Source organism: Scyliorhinus canicula, chromosome 5 (genome assembly GCF_902713615.1).
Source record: "Scyliorhinus canicula chromosome 5, sScyCan1.1, whole genome shotgun sequence".
NCBI classification, from domain to species: domain Eukaryota; kingdom Metazoa; phylum Chordata; class Chondrichthyes; order Carcharhiniformes; family Scyliorhinidae; genus Scyliorhinus; species Scyliorhinus canicula.
In genome coordinates this window covers 225889244-225913815 of record NC_052150.1, presented here as the reverse complement: position 1 = coordinate 225913815, position 24572 = coordinate 225889244, and the positions used below count along the sequence as shown (strand labels likewise).

Below are 24572 nucleotides of genomic sequence, written 5' to 3'. Positions count from 1 at the left end.
ATAAGCTCGGATTGTTTTCCTTGGAGCAGAGAAGGCTGAGAGGGTACCTGATTGAAGTATATATGATTATGAGGGGCATGGATAGGGTGGATTGAAAGCAGCTCTTTCTCTTAGTTGAAGGTTCAATAGCGAGAGAGCGTAATTTTAAGGTGAAAGGCGGGAAGTTTAGAGGGGATTTGAGGAAAAATGTATTCATTGTGTTGGGAATGTGAAATGCGCTGAAAGGAGGGGCGGTGAGGCAGGAAACCTCACAATCTTTTAAAAGTACTTCGATGAGCACTTGAAATATCGGGGGCGCGATTCTCCGCACTCACGACAGTGCGGAGAATAGCGGGGGTCGTAAATGTTTACGGCGACGCTGTTCCGACGCCCTCCCGCTATTCTCTGAACTCCGCAAAATCTCGGAGTCGCCATTCCCGACAAACGCCTCCTTCACGCCCCCGACACGACCAGATTCGCCACTAATAGCCCCCCCCCCCGCTATTCACCGTCCCGGATGGGCCGAAGTCCCGACGTCATCGCGCCCTGTTTGCACGGCGTGAAACACACCTGCTATTTAAGTTCGTCAACCAGTCGTGCTGGCTGACGACAGCTTGGAGGAGGTGAGCGCACCGCTCAGCGCACCGCTCAGCGCACCGCTCAGCCCACCGCTCATCCCACCGCTCAGCGCACCGCTCGAGTCTGGCCACAACGGAGAAGGCATCCCTGAGAACGGGAGTTGGGTCCAGAGCGGGGGCAGTGGGGGAGACGGAGGGGGCAGTGGGGGAGACGGGGGGGAGTGGGGGAGACGGGGGGGAGTGGGGGAGACGGGGGGGGGGAGTGGGGGAGACGGGGGGGGGGAGTGGGAGTGGGGGGGGTAGGGAGAGAGTGAGCGAGTGACCCGTCCAACCCCGTAACAAAATGTCTGCCACCATGCCATGGCGTGCCGGTCACGATTACACGGCTGCTGGTTACCCTGTGGCTTACGGACACAGGCCACTGACGCGCCGGTGAAGAGGACGTAGTTAACTGCCCGTTGGATGCAGAAAGTGACCAGGGGTTAGGCTGCCCGCGTGTGAGCAGCGCGACCAGGCCACCGGGACACACAGGTATCCCGTGGCTGGCGGCTGCCGAGGTGTCGACTAACCTCCGTCTAACATGTCCCGTTTCTCTGCCCCCACCACCCTTCTGTAGGTTAGCACAATGTCTGTGAACAGAACGCCTATGTTCTGCGCAGTGGTTGGGGCCGCTGTACTGCATTTGGCGATGCAGCAGCATCCACACCCACAACCCGCAGTGGATGCAGGGCCAGCTGCAGCAGCAGAGGGAAGGGCCGAGGAGTTGCCAGTCGTCGAGCAGCATGAGGAGGAGGAGGAGGAGGAAGAGGAAGAGGAGAGAGTGAGGGTGCAGCCACGGCGCCAGAGGCGACGACCAAGGCCGAGGGTGTACCGTGTCCGGGTCTCTTTCCTAACAATGACGGACATCATCTGCAGGAGGAAACTCCGACTGAGTAGGCGGACCGTGATACATATCTGTCACCTCGTGGCGCACCTCGCCCCACGTGGAACGGGGGGAGGACACGCGATCCCGGTTGCCATCAAGGTGACGGTCGCTCTTAACTTCTATGCTACCGGCTCCTTCCAGTCTCCGAGCGGGGACCTCTCCGGGATCTCCCAGTCATCGGTCCACAGGTGTATCCGGGATGTGACCGACGCCCTCTATGCCATCGCGGACCGCTACATCACCTTTCCCGAGGACCAAGCAAGTCAAGACTCACGAGTTTGTGGATTTGCCAGCGTGGCCGGGATACCAAGGGTGCAGGGGGCAATCGATTGTGTTCACATCCCCATGCGCCCGCCTGCAGGGGACAGGGATGTGTTCACAAACAGAAGGGGGACATACTCCATGAATATCCAGGTGGTATGCGACCCCCACATGAGGATCATGAACGTCTGTGCAAGGTTCCCAGGGAGTGTGCATGACTCCTACATACTGGCGCAGTCGTTCATCCCTGCGATGTTTGAGGGACGTCCCCCCCGGCTGAGGGGCTGGTTGCTAGGCGACAGGGGTTATCCGCTGAGGTCTTGGCTGATGACGCCTATACGGAGGCCTCAGACCAATGCGGAAACACGATACAACGAGGCCCATGCAGCAACCAGGGGTGTGGTGGAGTGCTGCCTTGGCCTCCTGAAGATGAGATTCAGGTGCCTGGACCGCTCCGGAGGGGCCCTGCAGTACCAGGCCGACAAGGTCGCTCGCATTGTAGTGGTCTGCTGTGCGCTGCACAACATCGCAATGCAGAGGGGAGATGACCTGCTGCAGGAGGCGGAGGGAGAAGCCAGTGGCAGTGGTGCCAGCACAGAGGAGGAGGAGGAGGAGGAGAGGGAGGAGGAGGAGGAGGAGGAGGAGGCTGGTGGAGTGGTGGGCGCAGCACGCAGACACGACCCAGGTGCTGGTGATGTCCAGGAGGCGGCACGACAGACCCGGCGAGGACGGCGGGCACGCGACGCCTTGGTGGCAGCACGGTTCACGCATCGCATGTGACGTCCCCGCTGAACACCAAACCACCACCTGCATCGCTAGTCGTGCAGAGGGTCAACACACAACTGCCACCACCACAACCCCCCCCACCCCCTCTCAGTGTACCCTGCTCCACTTCGACATCACCCTTACCACTGGGTACAGACGGTATGGCACAACATTGATGGCTGTGTCAGCGGGTGTGATCAGTGCCATGTGGAATGATTACAGCCCGCTCTGCGATGAGCTGTGAGCTCAGAATCGTTAGAGAGAGTCTGACCCATGGCAATAGCTGAACCATCCACCTTGGTGTCCGCTGAGATCGTCACGGACACTCCATCACGTGCCCGCGTGGGCTAGCTGTGGGAGGGGTTGGGGGGGGGGGGGGGGGTAGGGGCAGGGACTGCACACCCGGCACCGAAGTTTTACCACTCGTCAACCCCAGCGACACTCGGTCACCATCACAAATCCTGTGGCTGTGGAACAATCACACGGTATTACAAGTAAGGTGGAACAGTGCGTTTAATGTTAACAATTATTTACAGGTGCCCTAGCCCCTACAACTAAACTGTGCCCTTCACCCGTGCCAACTTACTCAGTGTCTATCTTAGTTGCCTTACGGGCCCTTCCACTACATCTAAGTGACTCCCCAGATGATACAGCAGGAGTGGAGGAGGACTGCTGCGAATCGCCCCCTTCGACTCGTTTCTCCTTGGCCAAGCGTTTCCTGGGGCGACCAGGCCTTGATGGGCCAGGCTGCTCTGCGGGCGTCTCGGGTGATATTGTGCCATCCTGCTCTGCCTGCTGCCCAGCCGATGCACCAGGGATGGGACGGGGGGAGGCCGAGAATTCCGGGACGTCCCGTGATGGACTTAATGGGACGGGCCCCGAAACCTCCTCCTCCCTCGGAGAGCCTGGTGGCCCCCAGGCCTCACTTTGGGACAGAGGTGCGAGCGGGGAGGTGCCCCGTCGCACCACCGACACCTGGCGCTGCCAGTCCTGGAGGCCTGAAACGGTATCCACCAGGATCCGAAGGTTTGCAGAGACGGAGTCCAGGGAGTTAGACATTCCCGCCAGGGACTGTGCGATCTCAACCTGTGAGTGCACGACGCCATCCAGCACATGTATCAGGCGGTTGATGCTCTCGGCAACTGACTGCTGCGACTGGCCAATGACCTGGTGAGACTGGGCCAAGGCCTGCAGGGCGCCGGCAATGTCGTTTTGCCTCTGGCACATTGCTGCCTGTGAGAGGGCAACCCTGTCCAGGGCCGAGGATGACGCTTGCATATGAACCCCAATGCCTTGCATCACCTGACCCATTGCCTCCACCGCGGATGCCATCCGTGCGGTGTCGGCCTGGGTCTCTGCCAAGAGCGGCACCACTCCCTGCTCGTGGACGCGGTTCGACTCCTCTAACAGCGTCTGCAGAGTCTGGAAGACAGCCCTCATCCCGTCGTTGTTTCCCTGGGTTTCTTGAGGCATCGGCTGTGCGGGTGGGTTGAGAAACTCCAGGAACTCCAAAAACGTCTGGGAGCCAGCTGCATGCTGGGCCTGGTCTGGCCTCCGCGAGTCCGGGCCTTCGGTTGCTCCGCCCTCCACCTGCTGTACCTGCTCAGCTGTGATGTGCAAACCAGACTGTGACCCAGGAGCCTCATCACTAAATAGGCCAGCCGGGGTGAGTGTCTCTGGGATGGTGGATGGTGTGGGACATAGCAGTGCCGCAAGCCCGATGTTTTCGCAATTTAGCCCCTCCTCAATGGTGTGGGGCCGCTCAGAGTCCGAAGGGTTACCCCTGGCCATTTCCGGGGATTGTGTTCTCGCCACCCTCTGGGCGTCCTGATCCGCAGATTGGGTTGGGGAGGATGGGGCTCCCCGCTGATCGGGCACCCTCTGTCGTGCGGCCCCGGGTGAGGTGGGGGCAGATGCCTGTGTCCGTCTGCAGCCAGACGGCCCTGGTCGTTCGGCATCACGTCCTAGGGAAGAGAATGAGACGGGTTATTTAGATTTGCTCGGCAGGCCGCTGGACGGTCCCAGTGGGCAGCGTGTGAAGGGACGGAGGATGGGGGAAGTATCCCAGTGGGCAGGGTGTGTGAAGGGACAGAGGATGGGGGAGGTGTCCCAGTGGGCAGGGTGTGTGAAGGGACAGAGGATGGGGGAGGTGTCGCAGTGGGCAGGGTGTGTGAAGGGACAGAGGATGGGGGAGGTGTCCCAGTGGGCAGGGTGTGTGAAGGGACAGAGGATGGGGGAGGTATCCCAGTGGGCAGGGTGTGTGAAGGGACAGAGGATGGGGGAGGGGTGGGTGTTTGTCAAGGAGGGTTGTCTCACTTGCTGCAGATCCGCCAACCTTGCATAGCGCGATCTCCCGGGTGGCAGACCCCCCAACAAGTTCCAGTGCCCTCTGCTCAAAGGTGGTGAAGGGGTGCAGGTTGGGCGAACCCCCTCCAGTCTTGTGCCGCTCACGGTTGTTGTGAGCGGACTTGGCCTGTTGGGGGAGGGTACATAGGTAGATCATTACAATACGGCAGGTATCAGCAGTCCGTTCAGATACTGGCACAGTTTGGGGGTCAAGTTGTCATAAGACGATTGCATCTCTCCTCGGGGCCAGAGCGCTGGGTCTGTGACAACTTTGTGAACCATCCTCAAATAACTCTGGCCCAATCCCCCTCCACCCCCCGTGCTAGGGGGGGGAGGTGGGTGATTAAGTAAAGGGGGGGGGGGGGTGAGGGATGGTTGTGACCAGTGGGCACCTTCTTGGCACTTACCCTGGCAGCCCTGGTGAGGTCGTGTAGCTTTTTCCGGCACTGCTGTGCAGAGCGAGGGGTCTGCCCCACAGCACTGACGGCAGCAGCCACCTCACGCCAGGTCTGGTGTACCACGCTGGCAGGTTAGCGATGCCCTCTCCGCGGGCGGAGGATGCCCCTCCTCTGCTCGACAGCATCGAGCAGAGTCTCGACATCGGCCTCCACAAAACGAGGTGCAGCTCTCCTGGACTCCGACATCATGGCCGACAGATTCTGTGCTCGCCCGCGCCTTTTGGATGTTGGTGCACAGCGAACAAGTTTACAGATGACACAAAACTTGTAAGTATTGTAAACTGAAATGGGCAGTGTTGAACATGAAAAGGACAAGTTGGTGGAGAGGGCAGATAGGTGGCAGATGTAGTTCAATGTGGAGAAGTGTGAGGTGATGCATTTTAGAAAGAAGAACATGGGAGAGGCAATATAAAATAAGGGGTAAAATTCTAAAAGTGATGCAGGAGCAGTGGGACCTGGGTGTAAACGTGCATAAATCATTAATGGTGGCAGGACAGGTGGAGAGAACAGTTAATAAAGCAGATAGTATTCTGGGCTTTATTAATAGAGGCATAGAGCACAAGAGTAAGCAGGTTATGCTGAACTTATACAAGACACTAGTTAGACCTCATCTGGAATATTGTGTACAGTTCTGGGTGGCACACTATTGGACAGATGTGGATGTATTTGAAAGAGCGCAGGAAATCCCAGAATGTGAAACTTCAATTATGAGGATAGATTGGAGAGTTTGAGACACGTTCTCCTTGGAGACAAGAAGGTTAAGAGGGGATTTGATAGAGATGTTCAAGAACATGATTGGGCTTGACAGAGTAGATAGGGAGAAACTGTTCCCTCCCGTAAAGGGAACAAGAACAGGAGAGCACAGAATTAAGGTGATTTGCAAATGCTATGTGAGGAAAGCACTGCCTGCAAATGGAGGCAGGTTCAATTGAGTCAAGACGGGGTACGGCACATAGCCGCGATGCTTGTTTGGAGAGTGGGTGCTGATACAGTGTGTCAAATGGCCTACTTTTGTGCCATAACAATTCTGGGTCTTTTCACCCAGACATGGTTGGTGTCTGGAACAGAACTCCTGAGAGGGTGGTGAACGCAGGTATTCAAAGGGAATAGGATTGCTATCTGAAAAGAGAGAATGTGCCAGGTTACAGGGATAAGAGAGCCAGTGCAGATGCAATGGGCTGAATGGCCTCCTTCTGCATGTAACGTTTCTGACATTCTTCCATGAATCTGACTCAATGGGGCGGGATTCTCCCCTTCCTGGCGGGGCGGGGGGTCCCAGTGGGATAGAGTGGCGTGAACCACTCTGGCGTCGGGCCGCCCCAAAGCCCTAACATTGAGGGGCGAGGCCCACACCAGAGTGGTTGGCGCCCCGCCACCGGCGGGAAAGGCCTTTGGCGTCACACCAGCCGGGGTCGAAGGGACTTAGCTGGCCGGCGAAAGTCCGCGCATGCGCCGGAGCATCAGCAGCTGCTGACATCATCCCCGCGCATGCGCAGGGGAGGGGGTCACTTCTGCGTCCACCATCGTGAAGACTATGGTGAACACGGAAGGAAAAGAGTGCCCCCACGGCACAGGCCCGCCTGCCGATCGGTGGGCCCTAATCGCGGACCAGGCCACCGTGGGGGCACCCCCCGGGGCCAGATCGCCCCGCCCCACGCCCCCCCCCCCCAGGACTCCGCAGCCCGCCCGCGCTGCCTGGTCCTGCCGGTAAGGTAGGTGAATTGATCCACGCCGGCGGGACCAGCATCACAGCGGCGGGACTTCGGCCCATTGCGGGCCGGAGAATCACCGGGGGGGGGGGGGGGGGGCCCGCTGACAGGCACAGCGCAATTCCCACCACCTCCAAATCTCTGATTGCCGGAGACTTCAGGACACGGCGGGGACGGGATGGACGCCGGCCCCCGGCGATGCTCCGACCCGGCGGGGGGGTCGGAGAATCCCGACAAATGTTCTTTATTTCTTTTATCTATGACATCTGTCAGAATCATTTGTTCTGTTCCACTATCTGAACTTTCACTGACGGTTTGCCAATCAAAATTGTCGTAAAAAGATTTTTTGATGTACTATTTTTAAGCTAAATGCATTTGCTCTAATTCTACTAACAGGATATCCTCGAAAGCCAACTAGACGGATGCCAATTAGGCCAGTGAGAAGTAAGTTTCAAAACTGCAGAATTCCTTTAATGCTGGGATATGAGGGGGCATCCTACCCAAAACGTAATGATTCGACGGCGAGTGAGTAACTAACTGATCTGCGTATACCAAGGAAAGAATGAGACACTGCTCCCCCATACGGTGCCTATTCACACCAATGTGGGTGGGGGGGTGGTAGTTGGGGGGGGGGGGGGGACGTGGGGGATGGTGGGTGCAGTGTTCATGTTCAAAATGAACAAAGATCAGCAGCATAGAGGAAATGCACTGAATGCAGATGATCAAGACCATTTGATCACTTGTCGCCATTCGGCTATGACCTGACCTGATACTGCCACCAGAGCTGTGAAGATCATTCAGAGACCAAACTGAACATGTATGGCCAGAAATGCATGATCCAGGTTTCATTTTTGTTTTTGACTGACTTGACAACCAGACCAACCAAAGAGAAACTGCCACAATTGGATCCACAGCCTGTTTCAAAATGTGGTTGGAATTTGATTGTGTCAATTTCCCGCTTGGCAGATGAGGGTAATTGACAGGTTGTGAATTTCCTTTACGTTGTTCATAGGCCAGGATCATTCCTGCATCTGTGCTTTCAATGCTGATTCGCCAGTCGAGAATTATCAGAGATTATTGTTGATGCTCTGGGTTTGAACTAAGTGTATCCATCCTTTATTTAATTAACAGCACCAGTACGACCACCAGGACCATTGTCAATACCACATCCGCCAGGACTTCCATGTCCATTAAAACCCGAGCGTAAGTCCTGAAACTGCTTCTTTAATTGTCTGGAAGTTGGAACACACTTTTCAAATGATAAGGATTAGATAGTTGGTCATGTAAATAAAATCGATGAAATCCTGAACAAATATGTTGTTTGCACACAGCAGCTTTAGAATTCCAGTGTACTCTGCTTCCAGCAGATTGCCGGAGTAAGAAATCAACACACTGCAGGATGATTCTCAGTTAATATGCCTGTTGGTTGCATTTTGCCACCATTCTTGGCAGCAGAATAGATTTGGTAGCCATGTGGAAAAATGTTGGTTGATTAGGAAGAGCCAGCATGGATTTCTGGTGGGAAAATCATGGACAGTGGTCCCTCTAATCCGACGCCGGCAGAGAGATCCGGGATCGGACAGTGAATTTTCTAGGTCCCATGCCTCTGAAATCAGAGTGCCCTTTTCAAAGGGCGCTCCGATCTCAAATAGCTGCTGCAGCGCCACCCCCCCCCCCCACCCCCCCAGATCGCTGGCAGGGCATGCCCCCCCTCACCGTAGTCGCTGGTAAGGGCCCTTCCCTCAGAACCCCACTTTAGCGCCCCACTGAAAGGGCCGGATGGCCTCCTCCTGCTTCTCCAGTGCACAATTCTCCAGAAATATTTCTCAGTTCATGGGCTGGATTCTCCGCACCCCGATGTCGAAATCGCATTCGGCGCCAAGGTGGAGAATCCAGTTTCACGCATGAAATTGGAGCCAGCGCCAGTTCCGCGATTCTTCGCCTCCCGTAAAGCGGCGTACTCGCCGAGTATCCACCACCTAAGACCATTGCCTGAGGCCTGCCCCGCTATTCTCCATCCCCGACCGGCCGAATCCCCGATGCGATGGAGTATTAAAGGGTCCTATTAAAGGGTCTTGTCGTTCGGGAAACTTGCGAAGCGGCTGCGGACTTAGTCCGCGGCTGCCACAGTCGGGGGAGGGCCGATCAGAGGGCGGGGGGGGGGGCCTGATTCGGGACTGGGCTTTTTTTGTGTGGGCGGACCGAGTCGGGCACGCGGCCGATCGGGGGCGCTATTTCCTCGGTCCAGGTCTGCAGTCTGGGTCCGCCATGGAGCACGGCGTGGCCACTGGAGGCTGCTGTCGTGCGCATGCATGGCCTCTGACCCGGAAGTGCAGGGGGGCTGTATCGGCAGCTGGAGCTGCAAGTTCCACGGCAGCTGCCTGGTAGCCCCCTGCAAGGCTGTGAATCTGTGGCCTTTTGATGCCAGTTTTCCTGCCATAAAAGATCACAGTTTTCACGATGGCATGGGGACATAGTACTGAAAACGGAGAAACCTCATTATGTCTCTTGTCTCTGGCAGCAGTGGGGGAGGGGATTGTAGAACAAGACTTCGCCTTCAAGATTCTCATATTTGTCAGCTCTGGTGGGACTTTGAATCTTGTCACTGTTTGTGCTCACGGTAAATGAAGGTGCAAAATTTATAAATTTATGATAATAAAGATGGCAACAGCACCGAGGTTCGCACCACATGATAGTTGGAGGGTGCAAATGGGTACTTTGAACAAATTTGCATCCTATTAATTGGCTGTATGGCAGATTCTCCATGTCTCTGTGATGCTTCGGCCCTCCAGGTGGGAATTCACACCGCCGTGGATTAGTGAAAATATTTACGAGCGTGGCCCTGACGTGGTGGGCCTCATGGTGGGCCAAGGGGTAGGTGCCTCCCTATTTAAGGTGGGTGCTCTAAAGTCCATTGGAGAGCCCCTCTTCCCCACAACGCAAATCCAGCCCCCCCTAACAAAGAACTTGCCATATCAGAGAACCCTGCCATATCAGAGATCCCCATCAGAGACCCCCCCCCCCCCACAATGTTTATAAACATCTAGTTATGATTGCCAGCTCCTGGTCACATCAAAAGCAGTGAAGACCTTTCTGCTGAAAAGAACAGGAAGTGAATGCACTTAACTCCTAGATGTTTCTAAACATTGGTTTAGGTTCACAGCAGGCTACTTGAGATGCATTCAAGTGTGAAGGGAAGTGAAAATAAACAATTTAGACATTCGGCTGTCTGGAAGCTATTTCCCTGTCAATTGCAGCCTCCTAAAAGCTATTTATCTTTGAAAGTGATTATAAGCGTTGCAGATCAAGAACCCAAGCAGGTTTAAAACCTTGTGATGCATTTTGACTTTCTAATAGCTGCTGTTTTCTAGACATTTGTTTGAGGCAGCAGGTGTAAGGGACAGATGAGTGAAAATGCAGAGATTTTTCAATGTTTCTGTCTGTATTGCTATTTAGCTTCAGGAAGCGGTCTCTGAAATGGTGCTCTCTGTTATGGGAAGTATCTGAAATGGGGGCATGGGTTTGACGTTATGGGTTCTCTCATATATGGGGATTATCTGTAATGGGAGGTTTCTGATATGGGAGGATTCTCTGTTTTGGGCTCTCTGATATGAGGAGAGTCTGATATGGAGGGCCTCTATTATGGGGGTTCTCTGATATGGGAGAGTTGTCTGTTTTGGGGTCTCTGATATAGGGGTCTCTGATATGGGAGTTCTTTGTTACGGGGTTTCCTGTTATGGGGTCTCTCTGTTATGCTTCTCTCTGATATGGGGGTTGTGACCCAGCAATACCCGTGAAGAGGGTGGGGGAGAGGATGTCCCTACTTGTCAACAGGGGATGGGCTATGGGGCCTCTGCCCCCCCTCTTCAAGTCCCCCCAAGCTCCCTTACAGCACTCCCTCCCTTTCAGGACCGCGACCTGTTACCCCCAAAAATCTCCCGTAGGCCTCTACTTGCCTGTCCTGCACTCTCCCACCCTTAAAGCCTCCTTTCCACCCTCCTTCCATGGATATGGCCCCTCTCTGGCCTTTACCCTTGGCAGTGCCTCCCTGGTACCCAGGCACCCTTGCACTGGCACCTCTGCACGAGGCAGTGCTCCAGAAAACTTGGCAATGCCACATGGGCATCTTGGCAGTGCCAGAGGTGACCATCCACATGCCTCCCATGGCTTGCGAATGGGTGCCGTTCGACCTGGTCCATGTTTGTGTAGCCCAGCACTGATCGGCGTCCGACTGCAGCGTCGCTGGGGATGATGGAGAATCGAGGGATGCCGTTGTATCCCAGGTAGGCCTTAAGTAGGTTTATGACCTACTTCTGAGAGCGTTGTTTGGTACCACCCCTTTTGGGCAGAGTTCTAAATCCAACACCTCGCAGGCCTTCGGTGAACCTCGTGAGGTGCGGAGGCTGCTGGGAAGCCCCATTGTCCTCTCACTCGAGCGCAACACGGCCAGAGAATTGCGTACCCTATCTCTACAATCTTTCAGTCCTATAATGCTCTAAGTTCTCTGCGCTTATTCAATTTTCATCTCTTGTCCATTTGCAATTTTTATTATTCCACCTTTTGGTAACGATCATTGAGTGTAAGAATTCCATTGCTTATTCTCTCTCCCTTTCTCTCATTTTAAACATTGCTGCTTCCAATATTTGACCAAGTTTTTTGTTCACTTGTTCTCGTATTTCCTTTACACCATTAAGTGTCAAGTTGTGTTTGATAATGCTCTTGTGAAATGTCTTGGAATGTTTCTCTATGTTTACAGGTGCTTTAGAAAGACAAGTTGTTCATGTTCTTGTCCACCAGAGTTCAATATATACTGTACTGATGTTTTTTTGTTTATTAACAGAGGTAATAGCTCCTTTTGTCATTCCTCCGGAATACCAACAAGGGCCATATCTGTCACGTAAGTTCTGAAAGTAAAAAAATGTTTAATTGAAAGATAATAAGAACATAAGAACTAGGAGCAGGAGTAGGCCATCTGGCCCTTCGAGCCTGCTCCGCCATTCAATGAGATCATGGCTGATCTTTTGTGGACTCAGCTCCACTTTCCGGCCCGAAAGAAGATTTCGGTTTCAGGATACAGTCAATGGTTTCAGCCCTGTCAAAATCACACCCTTACAATTACTCTTCTCGATGGCTGTCACTGACTCCTCCATGGACGTAAGAACTTGTTGTCATGCCCGTTCCCCTTCAGTTAGTCACTGCTATATCTGGTTGTACCTTACCTTCTCTGCAGAGAATGGCAAGCGTTTATTGATTGATTGATTGATTTGATTTATTGTCACATGTACCAAAATACAGTGAAATGTATTTTTCTGTGGCCAAAACACAGTACATACATAGTAGACAAAAAGAATAATCAACAGAGAACATTGACAAATGGTACAGCGACAAACAGTAATTGGTTATAGTGCAGAACAAGGGGCCAAACAAAGCAAATACATGAGCAAGAGCAGTATAGGGTGTTGTGAATAGTGTTTTTACAAGGAACAGATCAGTCCGAGGGGGAGTCTTTGAGGAGCTTGTAGCTGTGGGGAGGAAGCTGTACCTATGTCTGGATATGCGGATCTTCAGACTTCTGTATCTTCTGCCTAATGGTAGGGTCTGGGAGAGGGCAAAGCCTGGGTGGGAGGGGTCTCTGACAATGCTGCCTGCCTTCCTGAGGCAGCGGGAGGTGTAGACAGAATCAATGGGAGGGTGGCAAGCTTGTGTGATGCGTTGGGCTGAGTTCACCACACTCTGCAGTTTCTTGCGATCTTGGACCGAGCAGTTGCCATACCAGGCTGTGATGCAGCCGGATATTATGTTCTCTGTCGCACACCTGTAGAAGTTGGTGAGAGCCGATGCAGACATGCCAAATTTCTATAGCTTCCGTAGGAAGTAGAGACATTGTTGGGCTTTCTTGACTGCTGCATCAACGTGAGTGGACCAGGGTAGGCTGTTGGTGATGGTGACCCACAGGAACTTAAAGCTATCGACCATCTGGGCAGCACGGTAGCATTGTGGAGAGCACAATTGCTTCACAGCTCCAGGTTCGATTCCGGCTTGTGTCACTGTCTGTGCGGAGTCTGCACATCCTCCCCGTGTGTGCGTGGGTTTCCTCCGGGTGCTCCGGTTTCCTCCCACAGTCCAAAGATGTGCAGGTTAGGTGGACTGGCCATGATAAATTGCCCTTAGTGTCCAAAATTGCACTTAATGTTGGGTGGGGTTACTGGGTAATGGGGTGGAGGTATTGACCTCGGGTAGGGTGTTCTTTCCAAGAGCTGGTGCAGACTCGATGGGCCGAATGGTCTCCTTCTGCACTGTAAATTCTATGATAATCTATGATAATCTCCACTTCGGAGCCATTGGTGCAGACGGGAGCGTGTGGTGTGCTATGCTTTCTGAAGTCGATGATCGATTCCTTGGTCTTTCTGACATTTAGAGAGAGGTTGTTTTCAGTACACCATGCAACCAAGTGATCTATCTCCCAAATATGTTTGGGGCTGGTTTAGCTCACTGGGCTAAATCGCTGGCTTTTAAAGCAGACCAAGCAGGCCAGCAGAACAGTTTGATTCCCGTACCAGCCTCCCCGGACAGGCGCCGGAATGTGGCGATTAGGGGCTTTTCACAGTAACTTTATTAAAGCCTACTCGTGATAATAAGCGATTTTCAGTTCATTTCATATTGGTGTCAATATTGAATAGTTGAAGTGTGTGCAATCTGAGAGATGTGGGTATGAGGCCTGTGACTGTGCTAAGTGTGTGAAGCATTTGAATGTTAGATGATGGATTGTCAGTGGGTGAATGATGGGGGTGTTCTGATTTGAGCAATCTCTATGGCCAGTGGTGCAGTTGAGGATGCATTCACTCACCTTGACTACATTAGGTGATTGAACGTCCTGTGACACTGCTTGGATTGGCTTACACAGCTCTCACTCCCAGTCTATTTTTGTCATTTCCTTCCGACTGAGTTTACAGGACAACTCTCCCCCTCTCTTACTCCAAGAGCTTGATTACAGTGTCCAAAAATATGGATGTACTCTCTTAATCTCCCTTAATCTGCTATTTTACAATTTGTTCCCAGATCAAAATGAACTGCAGAAGACATCCCGGCATCTGCATCAGCTACACTGCGCACCTCCCCTTTTAGGAAATGCAGGATAGCTTAAATAGTGGAAGTTAGTTTTAAGTTGAGTGAGTTACTAATGATGTTGGGCCTGCTGCTGATACTTACAGCCACTTAACAGAATGACTACCGCTGGCTGTTTACAGAAATCATTGTAATAAGCAGGCAGGACAAAGTTTGCCCGCTGCCTGAAGAGGCTGCAAGTTAATCATGCCTTGTGATTCTGTGGCTGTTTCAGGGGCTGCCCAATCTAACTCTACAATGGCCCCCCAGCAGCAGCCCCCCCACCCCACCCTCCACCCCTCCCACCACAACCTATTCGGAAACATTTTATGGAGTCATGTAACCTCTTCATTAAGAATGTCAATTTGCAGGGGCGGCGCGGCGGTGCAGTGGTTAGCACTGCTGCCTCAAGGCACTGAGGACCCGGGTTCGATACCGGCCCGGGGTCACTGTCTGTGTGGAGTTTGCACATTCTCCCCGTGTCTGTGTGGGCCTCATCCCCACAACCCAAAGATGGTGGAATTGGCCACACTAGCTTGTCCCTTCATTTGGAAAAAAGAGAATTGGGTACTCTAAATTAAAAAAAAAGATGTCAATTTGCCTGAGAAACTGTTGTTCGATTAATCTTAAATGAGGAAAGTTAGGAAAGGGTGCAGGGAATTAAAGAGAAAAATATTGTAGTTTGTGCTTAACTGATATTTTGTTTTCTATTTGCAGAAGAGGCAAGGGATCGGTATAATGAAAAAATAGGTAAGATCCAGAACAACGGATAGTTGGAAAATAATGAAGGTATTGTTTAACAGGAAGCAGTGAGAGAAGGCATTGGAGAGTTCTTCTTTTATTGGAAAAAGGTTAAACTCTATTATTCCATACATCTTACTTCTGATGTCTTCTTTTACCCTCAGCTAAGGATTCCCTTCAGCGTGGTTGATTGGATCTCCCCTGTGTCTGATCCATTTCATACGCTTCTGCTCTCAACCCTTTACCTCTCTCCCAGAACCATGTCCACGTCCCACTTTCACTCACCTTCCAACCACCAGACATCACATTCAACGGATCACCCTCTGTCACTTAGTCCACAGCTTGATGCCAACACCGAACCCATCTTTCCCTACCCACCTACTTTAGCCTTCCGAAGGAATGGCTCCATCCCTGACCCCACTCTTTCCTCATCTCAACGTTCCCTCCATTACCTTCCCAGGCAAGCACAGGTGACGCAACACCTGCTCTTTTATTTCCTCCCTTCTCAGCATTTAAAGCCTAAAATTTTCCAGTTCAGTATACTGTGACTGGAATTCTCCAGTCACTGTGATTCTCTTTTCCTGCCAGCAGCGCACCCGTGCCCACGGGTTTCCCAGCGGCGTGGGTGACTCCAATGGGAAATCCCATTGACTAGCGGCGTGAGTAGAGAATCCCGCCACCAGCAAACGGTGCGATGCTGGGAAACACACGGCTGGGGATTTGAGTATCTAGCCCAATATTCACTAACATGATGTGGTCTGATTGACGCTGGGGAGACCAAACACAGACTGGGTGTCTTGCAGAGCACTTCCATTCGGTCCAAAAACAGATTGACACTACTGAGATGACCAGGAGCAAAATCTTCCCGCCGTGGTTTGGATGCCATTGTTGGGGTTTGGCTGTGATGGATGGGTGGGGCGAAGGGGAGGGCTGGAGTCGGGAAAATCTTGATGAAGTCAAGTGGAATAGCTGAATGACTTTTTTCTTCCATTCTCCAAGGGCACTGCCATTTCGTTGTCGGCATATGGGGTCTGCAGCTCAACCCCTCATTGAATGATCACACAGAGTGATCTTTAACGGATCAGTCAGATTTCATTTAGCATATCCAAATATGCTAATGCTTTCAAGTGGAAGTGTTTCCCTCGCAGGTGGATCCATCGTTCTGAGTGTTGGAATTTGTATCTCAGTTACAGTATTCATAATGCACCTCCGTCCTGTGGTACCTTCTCCTCCATCTCAGCATCCGATATTATTCCCAGTGAGAATTCCGCCATTCCCTCTCACTGCACTGATTAGCTCTCCTGCCTGTGGTGTCCACATGCCATCCAGTTTAACTCAGTTGGCTGGACAGCTGGTTCATGATGCAGAGCGAGGCCAGCAGCGTGGGTTCAATTCCCGTGTCGACTGAGGGTTTTCACGAAACCCCCGCCTCATCAACCTTGCCCTTTGCCTGGGGTGTGGTGACCCTCAGGTTAAATCGCCACCAGTCAGCTCTCCCTCCTCAAAGGGGAAAGCAGCCTTCGGTCATCTGGGACTATGGCAACTTTACTGTACAACATTCTTGGAGGTGTTTTATTTATTAGCTGCCTCGGAGAGAATGGTGCAGGATGGCATATTGCTGACATGAGTGGGATCAGGACCCAAATATTGTCCTGATGGGAACATTTTGAAGTGTAGAAAATTCCTAATAAGCGGCTAGATTTAGGGGCTGGTTTAGCTCACTGAGCTAAATCGCTGGCTTTTAAAGCAGACCAAGCAGGCCAGCAGCACGGTTCGATTCCCGTACCAGCCTCCCCGGACAGGCGCCGGAATGTGGCGACTAGGGGCTTTTCACAGTAACTTCATTGAAGCCTACTCGTGACAATAAGCGACTTTCATTTCATTTCATTTCATTAGATGTTTACTAATGAGGTAGGCCATTAAAATTGGGACGTTTCTTTACTCGACAGGCCCTCCCTGGTAGAAAATGCCCTGTCAGGCTTAATTTTGGTTCCAATGATGGGGGGGGGGGGGGGGGGGGGGGGGCGAGGGGCAGGTACAGAATAGAGTAAGGTCGATTGCCCCCTGAAGCAGATCAGAGAGAGCCATGAGTGGCCAGGTGCCGAGGTGGGCCGGTTTGATGACATGTTAGCCTCTCTAAAGCCCTCACCTCTCAGACCCTATTACCCCCCACGGTGCGGCATGGTGGCAGTGCTGCCAGGAACCTGAGTTCGATTCCAGCCTCGGGTGACTGTCCGTGTGGAGTTTGCACATTCTCCTCGTGTCTAATTGGGATTTCTCCGGGTGCTCCCGTTTCCTCCCACAGTCAAAAGATGTGCAGGTTAGGTGGATTGGCCATGTTAAATTGATCCTTAGCGTCCAATCGTCATGGTTAGTGAACAAGCCCAAATACAATCTTGTGGCCCACTGAGATGAAGGAGCGTCCAAAAGATTTCGGTGGGGTTAAGGGGGAGTAGGCCTTGGTAGGGTGTTCTTTCAGAGACATGGTGCACACTCGATGGGCCGAATGGCCTCCTTCTGCACCATAGGGATTCTATGAATCTAGTATTCTATGTCACCTCCATGGCCCCCATCCAAATTCTATACCACCTCATGCACTGCACCCACGCTCAATATCCCCTCATATGCTTCAAGCCAACTCATCCACCCGCAACCATCCACCAACACCCTCCCCCTCCCTGCGTACACCCCACCCCCATATCCTCTGCCAGGGATGGATAATCCAGGCTAGCGAGTGGGCCACATGAATGACCCCCCTTCATCTCAGTGGGCCACAAGATTGAATTTGGGCTTGTTCACTAAATATCACGATTGGATAAGATTAAGTGCATTTAAAATATGCTGAATATTTCATGACAAGTTATAGAAAACGGTTAATCATTCACATAGTAATAGAGTTGTCATCAGCTAAAGTGGTCAAAACAAAATAAATATTCACACTTTGGACACAGAAGGAGTGCACGGCTCCCGCAGTCAATGTTGTGAGCAATCAGCACGCACCTCACTTCACTTGCTCTTGGGTTATATATGAATCATTTCAGTCGTACCAGAAGAGAAAAAAACGGTACAGACAGAAATCAGCAGTATGTGGCAACCCTGCGCATGGGCAATGGTCAACAAGATATCTCGTGGGCCACACTCAGAACCCAGATAGGCCATATGTGGCCCCACCCCCAGTCACAGGTTTCACACGACTGCCCTATGCCAACGAATCGTACTTTCATACCCATTTTGAAGCACATACCAACGGACTCTGTGGTAAACAATGGCACGTTTGGGATAGAATCATAGAATCATAGAATTTACAGTACAGTAAGAGGCCATTCAGCCCATCGAGTTTGCACCAGCCCTTGGAAAGAGCACCCTACTTAAGCCCCACACCTCCACCCTGTCCCCTTTATCCCCGAAACCCCCACCCCTATCCCTGGAACCCAACCTAACCTTTTTGGTCACTAAGGGGAGAATCCGCACAGACAGTCGCCCAAGCCTGGAATCGGACCTGGGACTCTGGAGCTGTGAAGCAACTGTGCTAACCACTGTGCTACCGTGCTGCCCGGATGATTTAAAATGATTCATTTGAACCCTTATCCTGCACCACAGGAAATTGGGGACATTACAAAAGTGGTTAGGATTCCTGGGATCGGGTCCCACCCCTAATTTTAAAATAGTTTTGGAATGAACTCTGTAGAAGTCCAGCCCCGAAGCTCAGGTTCCCCACTACTTACGTTTCTCTTGTTGTTTGTAATGTTCATCAACTTTAAATATCCAACATCGAATTACAGTCTCTTTTTAGCTCTTTACAAAGAAACGTGGGGCGGAATCTTACCAGAATTTGGCAAAGTGTCAGGCTCAGTCGGAAAACTGGCATGTAACTCTCCAGTTGCACAGACCAGTTTTCTGCACAGACCAGTTTTCTCGCCAAAGTGTGAGCCTCTTGGATAGAAATAAACGGGTGGGTGCGGTTTACACCGTCACTCAGGCAGGGCGGGGGTCTCACAGAGCCAGCAATCGGCCCCAAAGAGATCAGAGCGCCATGCATTAAATACGCATTAAACATTCAGGGTGTGGAACCCTTTCCTGTTAATGAACGGCACTCCCTGATGCCCCGGTGCGTGAAAGGCATTGTGCGTGCCATCAGTTATCCCCTGGACCTGGGGCATTCTGCCGATGGCGGATAATCCTGCAGCCCAGGCATCTTGGTGCATTTGGTCCAGCTCAAATTTGATATAGTCTGCTTCAGGAGCCAGTGGACCCCAAACACTGCTGGGGACATCAGGGAGATTGTGCTCTGATGCCCTCCCCCTGATCAATACACTAACTGTTTGGTCTTCAGGATCTCTCCAGTGCTGAAGCCCAGCTCTTGAGTATTTGATTGTTGGCTGCTGGCTCTGTGGTGCTGATGCTTCTAGTGGTGAGGCAAAGTGGTCAGGCTTCAAAGTCTGAATGGTATAGAACAAAGAACAATACAGCACAGGAACAGGCCCTTCGGCCCTCCAAGCCTGTGCCGATCACGTGCCCTATCTACACCAACCACCTGTATCCTTCTATATCCCGTCTGTTCATGTGCCTATCCAGATAAGTCTTTAAGGTGGCTAACGTATCTGCCTCAACCATCTTCACAAGATGGCGCCGGAATGAGGCGACCCTCTGCCAGTTCTCCCTGACAGATCCACTTTTTACTTAACTTACAATCGTTCTAATCTTTTCCCTATTATATATATTTTTAAATCTCCTTTTCATTTCAAGTATTTAATGATCCGTTGAGCAGCTCGCGGATAAATACTTTTCGCTGTACCTTGGTACATGTGACAAACAAATCCAATCCAATCCATGGTGGCAGCATGGTAGCATGGTGGTTAGCATAAATGCTTCACAGCTCCAGGGTCCCAGGGTCCCAGGTTCGATTCCCGGCTGGGTCACTGTCTGTGCGGAGTCTGCACGTCCTCCCTGTGTGTGTGTGGATTTCCTCCGGGTGCTCCGGTTTCCTCCCACAGTCCAAAGATGTGCGGGTTAGGTGGATTGGCCATGCTAAATTGCCCTTAGTGTCCTAAAAAGTAAGGTTAGGGGGGGGGGGGAGTTGTTGGGTTACGGGTATCGGCTGGATACGTGGGTTTGAGTAGGGTGATCATTGCTCGGCACAACATCGAGGGCCGAAGGGCCTGTTCTGTGCTGTACTGTTCTATGTTCTAATCCAATTGGGCAGTGCATTCCAGGCCACCACCACACTCTGTGTAAAAAACTTCCCCCGCACATCTCCACTGAACTTTTCCCCCCTCACCTTGAACTTGTGCCCCCTTGTAATTGTCATCTCCACCCTGGGAAAAAGCCTCCAACTGTTCACCCTATCTGTACCCGTAATAATTTTATAAACTTCTATCAGGTCACCCTTCAGCCTCCATTACTCTCGGCAGAACAATCCCAGTTCATTCAATCAATGCAATAATCATCGTCTGAGAACATAGCACGTGGACCCACTCAAATGCACTTAGGGATATTTTGTTTATTAAATGGTCAACAGTACCTTTATACAAAAAGATGAAAAAAAACTACTTAACAGTCTGTATATCACGTTAACCATTAACCAACAAGGAGAAGGCACCATGTCATACAAACACAAGCACCTTTTCAGTACAGTATATCGGTACAAACACAAAGATACAACATTTCATATGTACAAAGAAAACCAAATACACTGGATCACCCCTCACAGGTTCTCAACAGAATGGAGGATCCTTGCTGTTCGGCCATTTTATGTATCAGTCTCTGTCATGAGTCTCCGTTGTACAGGCCTTCATCAGAACCAAAGCTCGGCGTCCACATGTTCCACTGGTGTCCAAGGTGAAGGCAGCCTCGATGCCCAGTGTGTTTGACTCATGACAATGTGCCAGTCGACATGCAGTACTCACCACATTTTGAATAAACCCATTCTCAAATATATTTCTTTCACACCTTCATCAAGTTTCTCACTTAGAGCAACCCACTTTCCTTTCGCCCTCCTGCAGCTCCCAGCAGTGGACTCCTCAACAGTAGAAAATTGCAGGGCGGCACAGTGGCACAATGGTTAGCACTGCTGCATCTCGGTGCCGAGGACCCGGGTTCGATCCCTGCTTCGGGTCACTGCCTGTGTGGAGTTTGCAAATTCTCCCTTTGACTACGTGGGTCTATCTCCCCCACAAACTAAAGATGTGCAGGGTACGAAGATTGGCCACGCTAATGATTGGAAAAGCTTTTTAAAAAAAAGCAGTGGAAAAACGCACCTATCCAGAGCAAACCAGAAGTGACAAAGAGCTCCCCTTTGTCTTCACTAGCCCAGACAGCTGGTCACCTTACCATCCTCCCTTTCCTTACTCCATGCCACAGAAACAAAGGGGCAGCAGCAAACAAATGCACAGCCTCCAGGCAGCTGTAACTGCAAGCAGAAACAAGCTGCATTCACCGCTCATTCGGATCAATCCACCACTCTCTCCCTCTCACACAGCTTCCTCAGCTGGAAAATCACCCCAGCTCAGAGCACACCAGAAGAGAGAAATAATCCCCTTCCCCCTCTCCAGACCAGACAGCAGACCATCTCACCATCCTTCCTTTCCTTACTCCTGTCTACAGAAAAGGAAGGAAACAGCAGCAACAGCCTCCAGGTATTTAAGCTGTGAAGTGCTCACAAAGCAAACAACGGCAAGTCCTTATTAGCAATAGCCTACAGTGAGAACGCTAGAGGCCGTTCACAGTCAAAGGGAGTTAAAGTGACCTTTAGCATAGAACCAAGAATAGGGCTCTGTCCTGGAAGTATTTGGTAGCGCAGAAAGGCAGCGGCTGTAGTTGATCCTGTTGTACATGTCCACAATATTTAAAGATGGCTTGACAACCTCACAGATGAGAAGCCCTTCACTAACACCCCCACCCCCAGCCCAGGGGTGACTCCTGACCAAGCATGAGGGATCCCCCACACCCCACAAGCACTGAGGCAGCAACGTCAGTGCTGTTCAGCCGCTGGCCTGAAAATGGAAATGGTTACTCGCCTCCTCAGTTCCCCTCAGCAGCCATTACGCCAGGTTCATTCTTTTATAAAGGAGTGCTAAATCACGCCCACATGATTTCTCGCAGGTGAGGTGGTTAATTCCCACGAGGCTGTTACATTCGACATCAATCTCGCTAATAAGATTGGAATTAATGTAAATTGGGGTTAATGATATGCCCGCCATATTTGGGTGTGATCTGGAACTCACCATTGAGAGTGGGCTGGTTAAATGGCCATCTGAATTGCGCTTGGTGTGAACCTTGATTTTGGCCTTTCTCGTTATTTAACCGGCGCGCCCAGATCTGCGGCGGGCGCAATGCAATGGTTAAATTACACCATATATCTTCTCTAACATAGGTCAATCTCTAATTTCTGTTCCATTAAGGCCTAAAATGTGTGATAGCTCGTCAGTCAATCCCAACCTCACTTTTCTGACAGAATGAGAGGGATTCTCCGTCCTGCTGCCCACCCGCCGCCGTCCGCCAGCAGGCCAATGGGGTTTCCCATTGTGGGCATCCCCAAGGCACTGGGAAATCCCCAGGCATGGGTGCACTGCCGGCGCACTGGAGAATCCCGCTGGCAGAGAATCGAGCCCACTGTAGCAAGGGCTGGTTTCCCACAGTGGGCTAAATAGCTGGCTTCCAATGCAGAACAAGGCCAGCAACGTGGGTTCAATTCCAGTACCAGCCTCCCCGAACAGGCGCTGGAATGTGGCGACTAGGGGCTTTTCACTTGTGACAATAAATTATTATTATTATAATTTTTTCTTCACCCAGCACATTTCTATTCCACTGTTCCATCCTGTCCAGTATTTTGTCCATTAGTGTCAGGGTCTGGATTGCACTCCTTCAAGAAGACATGGAATCTTTATAGTGCAGAAGGAGGCCATTCGGCCCATTGTGTCTACACCAAACCTCCGTAAACATACCTTACCTGGGACCAAACTCCACACTATCTCCATAACTCCAGCTAGGGCCAATTTAGCATAGCCAATCCACATTACCAGCTCATCTTTGGACTGTGACGACCAGCAGCCTCCAATGCCTATTAACAGTTTGAGATCCTGCCTCTTCCTTCTTCGGATGGCTGCCAATATCCTCTACTCAATATGTACTGCATTGGGGTCATTGAACAGAGGATGCAGAAAACTCTCAGCTTCCCTGATGCTGTGCAGTAACTCCAGGTGTACAAGCAGCTTGAAAATCCTGAACTTAAGCATAAGCAGCCGGAGACACCTCCTACAAAGATGATCTCCAATGCGCACAATGTGTTCTGAAACTTCCACATTCTTCAGGGATTGAACACAGCAGGTCGCAGCTCCACATTCTTGAATAATTCCCTCTTTTTGAATCTGGTCGATACATTGTCTGAACTATTCTGATTAAGACCTATGTGCTGTACCAATAATTGCTAAAGTTATATTTCCCAGCTCCTACTTTGAATAAATGACCTATTTTAGAGACAGAAAAAGAGAAATACTCACCAACTAATCATTTAATTGACTTCAAGCTTTGACATGGGCAGGATTTATTGGCTGTTTCTGTTGGTGGGAAATTTCAGTCCCACGCCGGTGCACGGGTTTCCTGGCGACGAGGGATGTGACTTGTTGTCAACTAAATCCCATTGACAACAAGTTCCCCCACCAAAAAAAATACACGGCGGGGTGGTTGATAAATCCTGCCCTATTTCTCTCCTTTTTGTTTTTCTTGAACATGGGTCAGTTTGTTGCACATCTAGTTCCTTGTACGTCACTTCCGGCCTCAATCTGATCTCATGTTGCTGTATTATATTACTTTATCAGAGTTCCAAAGCCGAAGCTCAGTGTGGACAGGAGCGAACCCCTAATCCAGCTCCTTGCCTGCTCCAAAAACCAATTCAAATTCAAATTGAATCCAATTCATAGACCCTACAAGAGGGACATACCAGATCCAGGCATTACACCTGACCTCACGCTCATCTTCGCTGTACTATATTGTATTTGGAATTTCTTTTGATATAGTTTTGATGTAATTGTTCCTGTTGCTTATTTATCGACAGGCAAAGAGAACTTGGGTTTTGACTTTAGCGACTTCCAAACACCTGAACAAGGGAAACAATTGACGGAATTCTTAGACAGACAGAACGCACAGGAGGAAATGAAACGGAAACAATGGATTGAACTGAAGACGCTTCGAAACCACCATTTGGTAATGATTGCCCAACAGCAAGTGGAAATTCAAGACATGCTGGAGAGTTTGAAATGCCCATCAATGACAGAAGAAGAGAAAGCGCAAATCAGCGAGCGCCTAAAAATGTTGGAACAGCTGCACCTACAAGTAAAAGAACAACTGAAAGAGGTCGTACAAAATCTATTGAAGTTTGGACAGGAGGGGAAGAGAATGCGAAAAGCTAGGGAAAAGGAAGAGGCAGAAACTGGTAAGTGATGAAAATCAAAACATTTAGAGTTATTTCAATCCATTTTTGGCAACGGGAATAATTTGCTTGCAGCTACTGCCGTCATTTTAAAAAGCATTGTAAATAATCTCCCGCTCAGACCAAGGGCGGAGTTCACCGAAACGGACGGCCGCTCGGCTCATCCGGGCCCGGAGAATTGCAGGGGGGGGGGGCTGCCAATGGTCCCTGACCAATGTGGCATGATCCCCGCCCGAAAATGGGCGCCGGAGAATACGGCAGCCGGCGTCGGGGCGGGAT

The 24572-nt window shown here is 51.2% G+C and overlaps 1 protein-coding gene across 1 annotated transcript in view; it reads left to right on the top strand.

Annotated features, from left to right (window-relative positions):
- LOC119966629 (titin-like) overlaps positions 1-24572 on the top strand; it is a 159083-nt gene that overhangs the window by 77577 nt on the left and 56934 nt on the right. The window contains exons 10-14 of the mRNA XM_038798643.1: positions 7418-7465; positions 8153-8224; positions 11862-11918; positions 14843-14875; positions 23919-24296. Of these exons, the coding sequence (XP_038654571.1) occupies positions 7418-7465; positions 8153-8224; positions 11862-11918; positions 14843-14875; positions 23919-24296 (588 nt within the window). The remainder of the gene's footprint in view (positions 1-7417; positions 7466-8152; positions 8225-11861; positions 11919-14842; positions 14876-23918; positions 24297-24572) is intronic.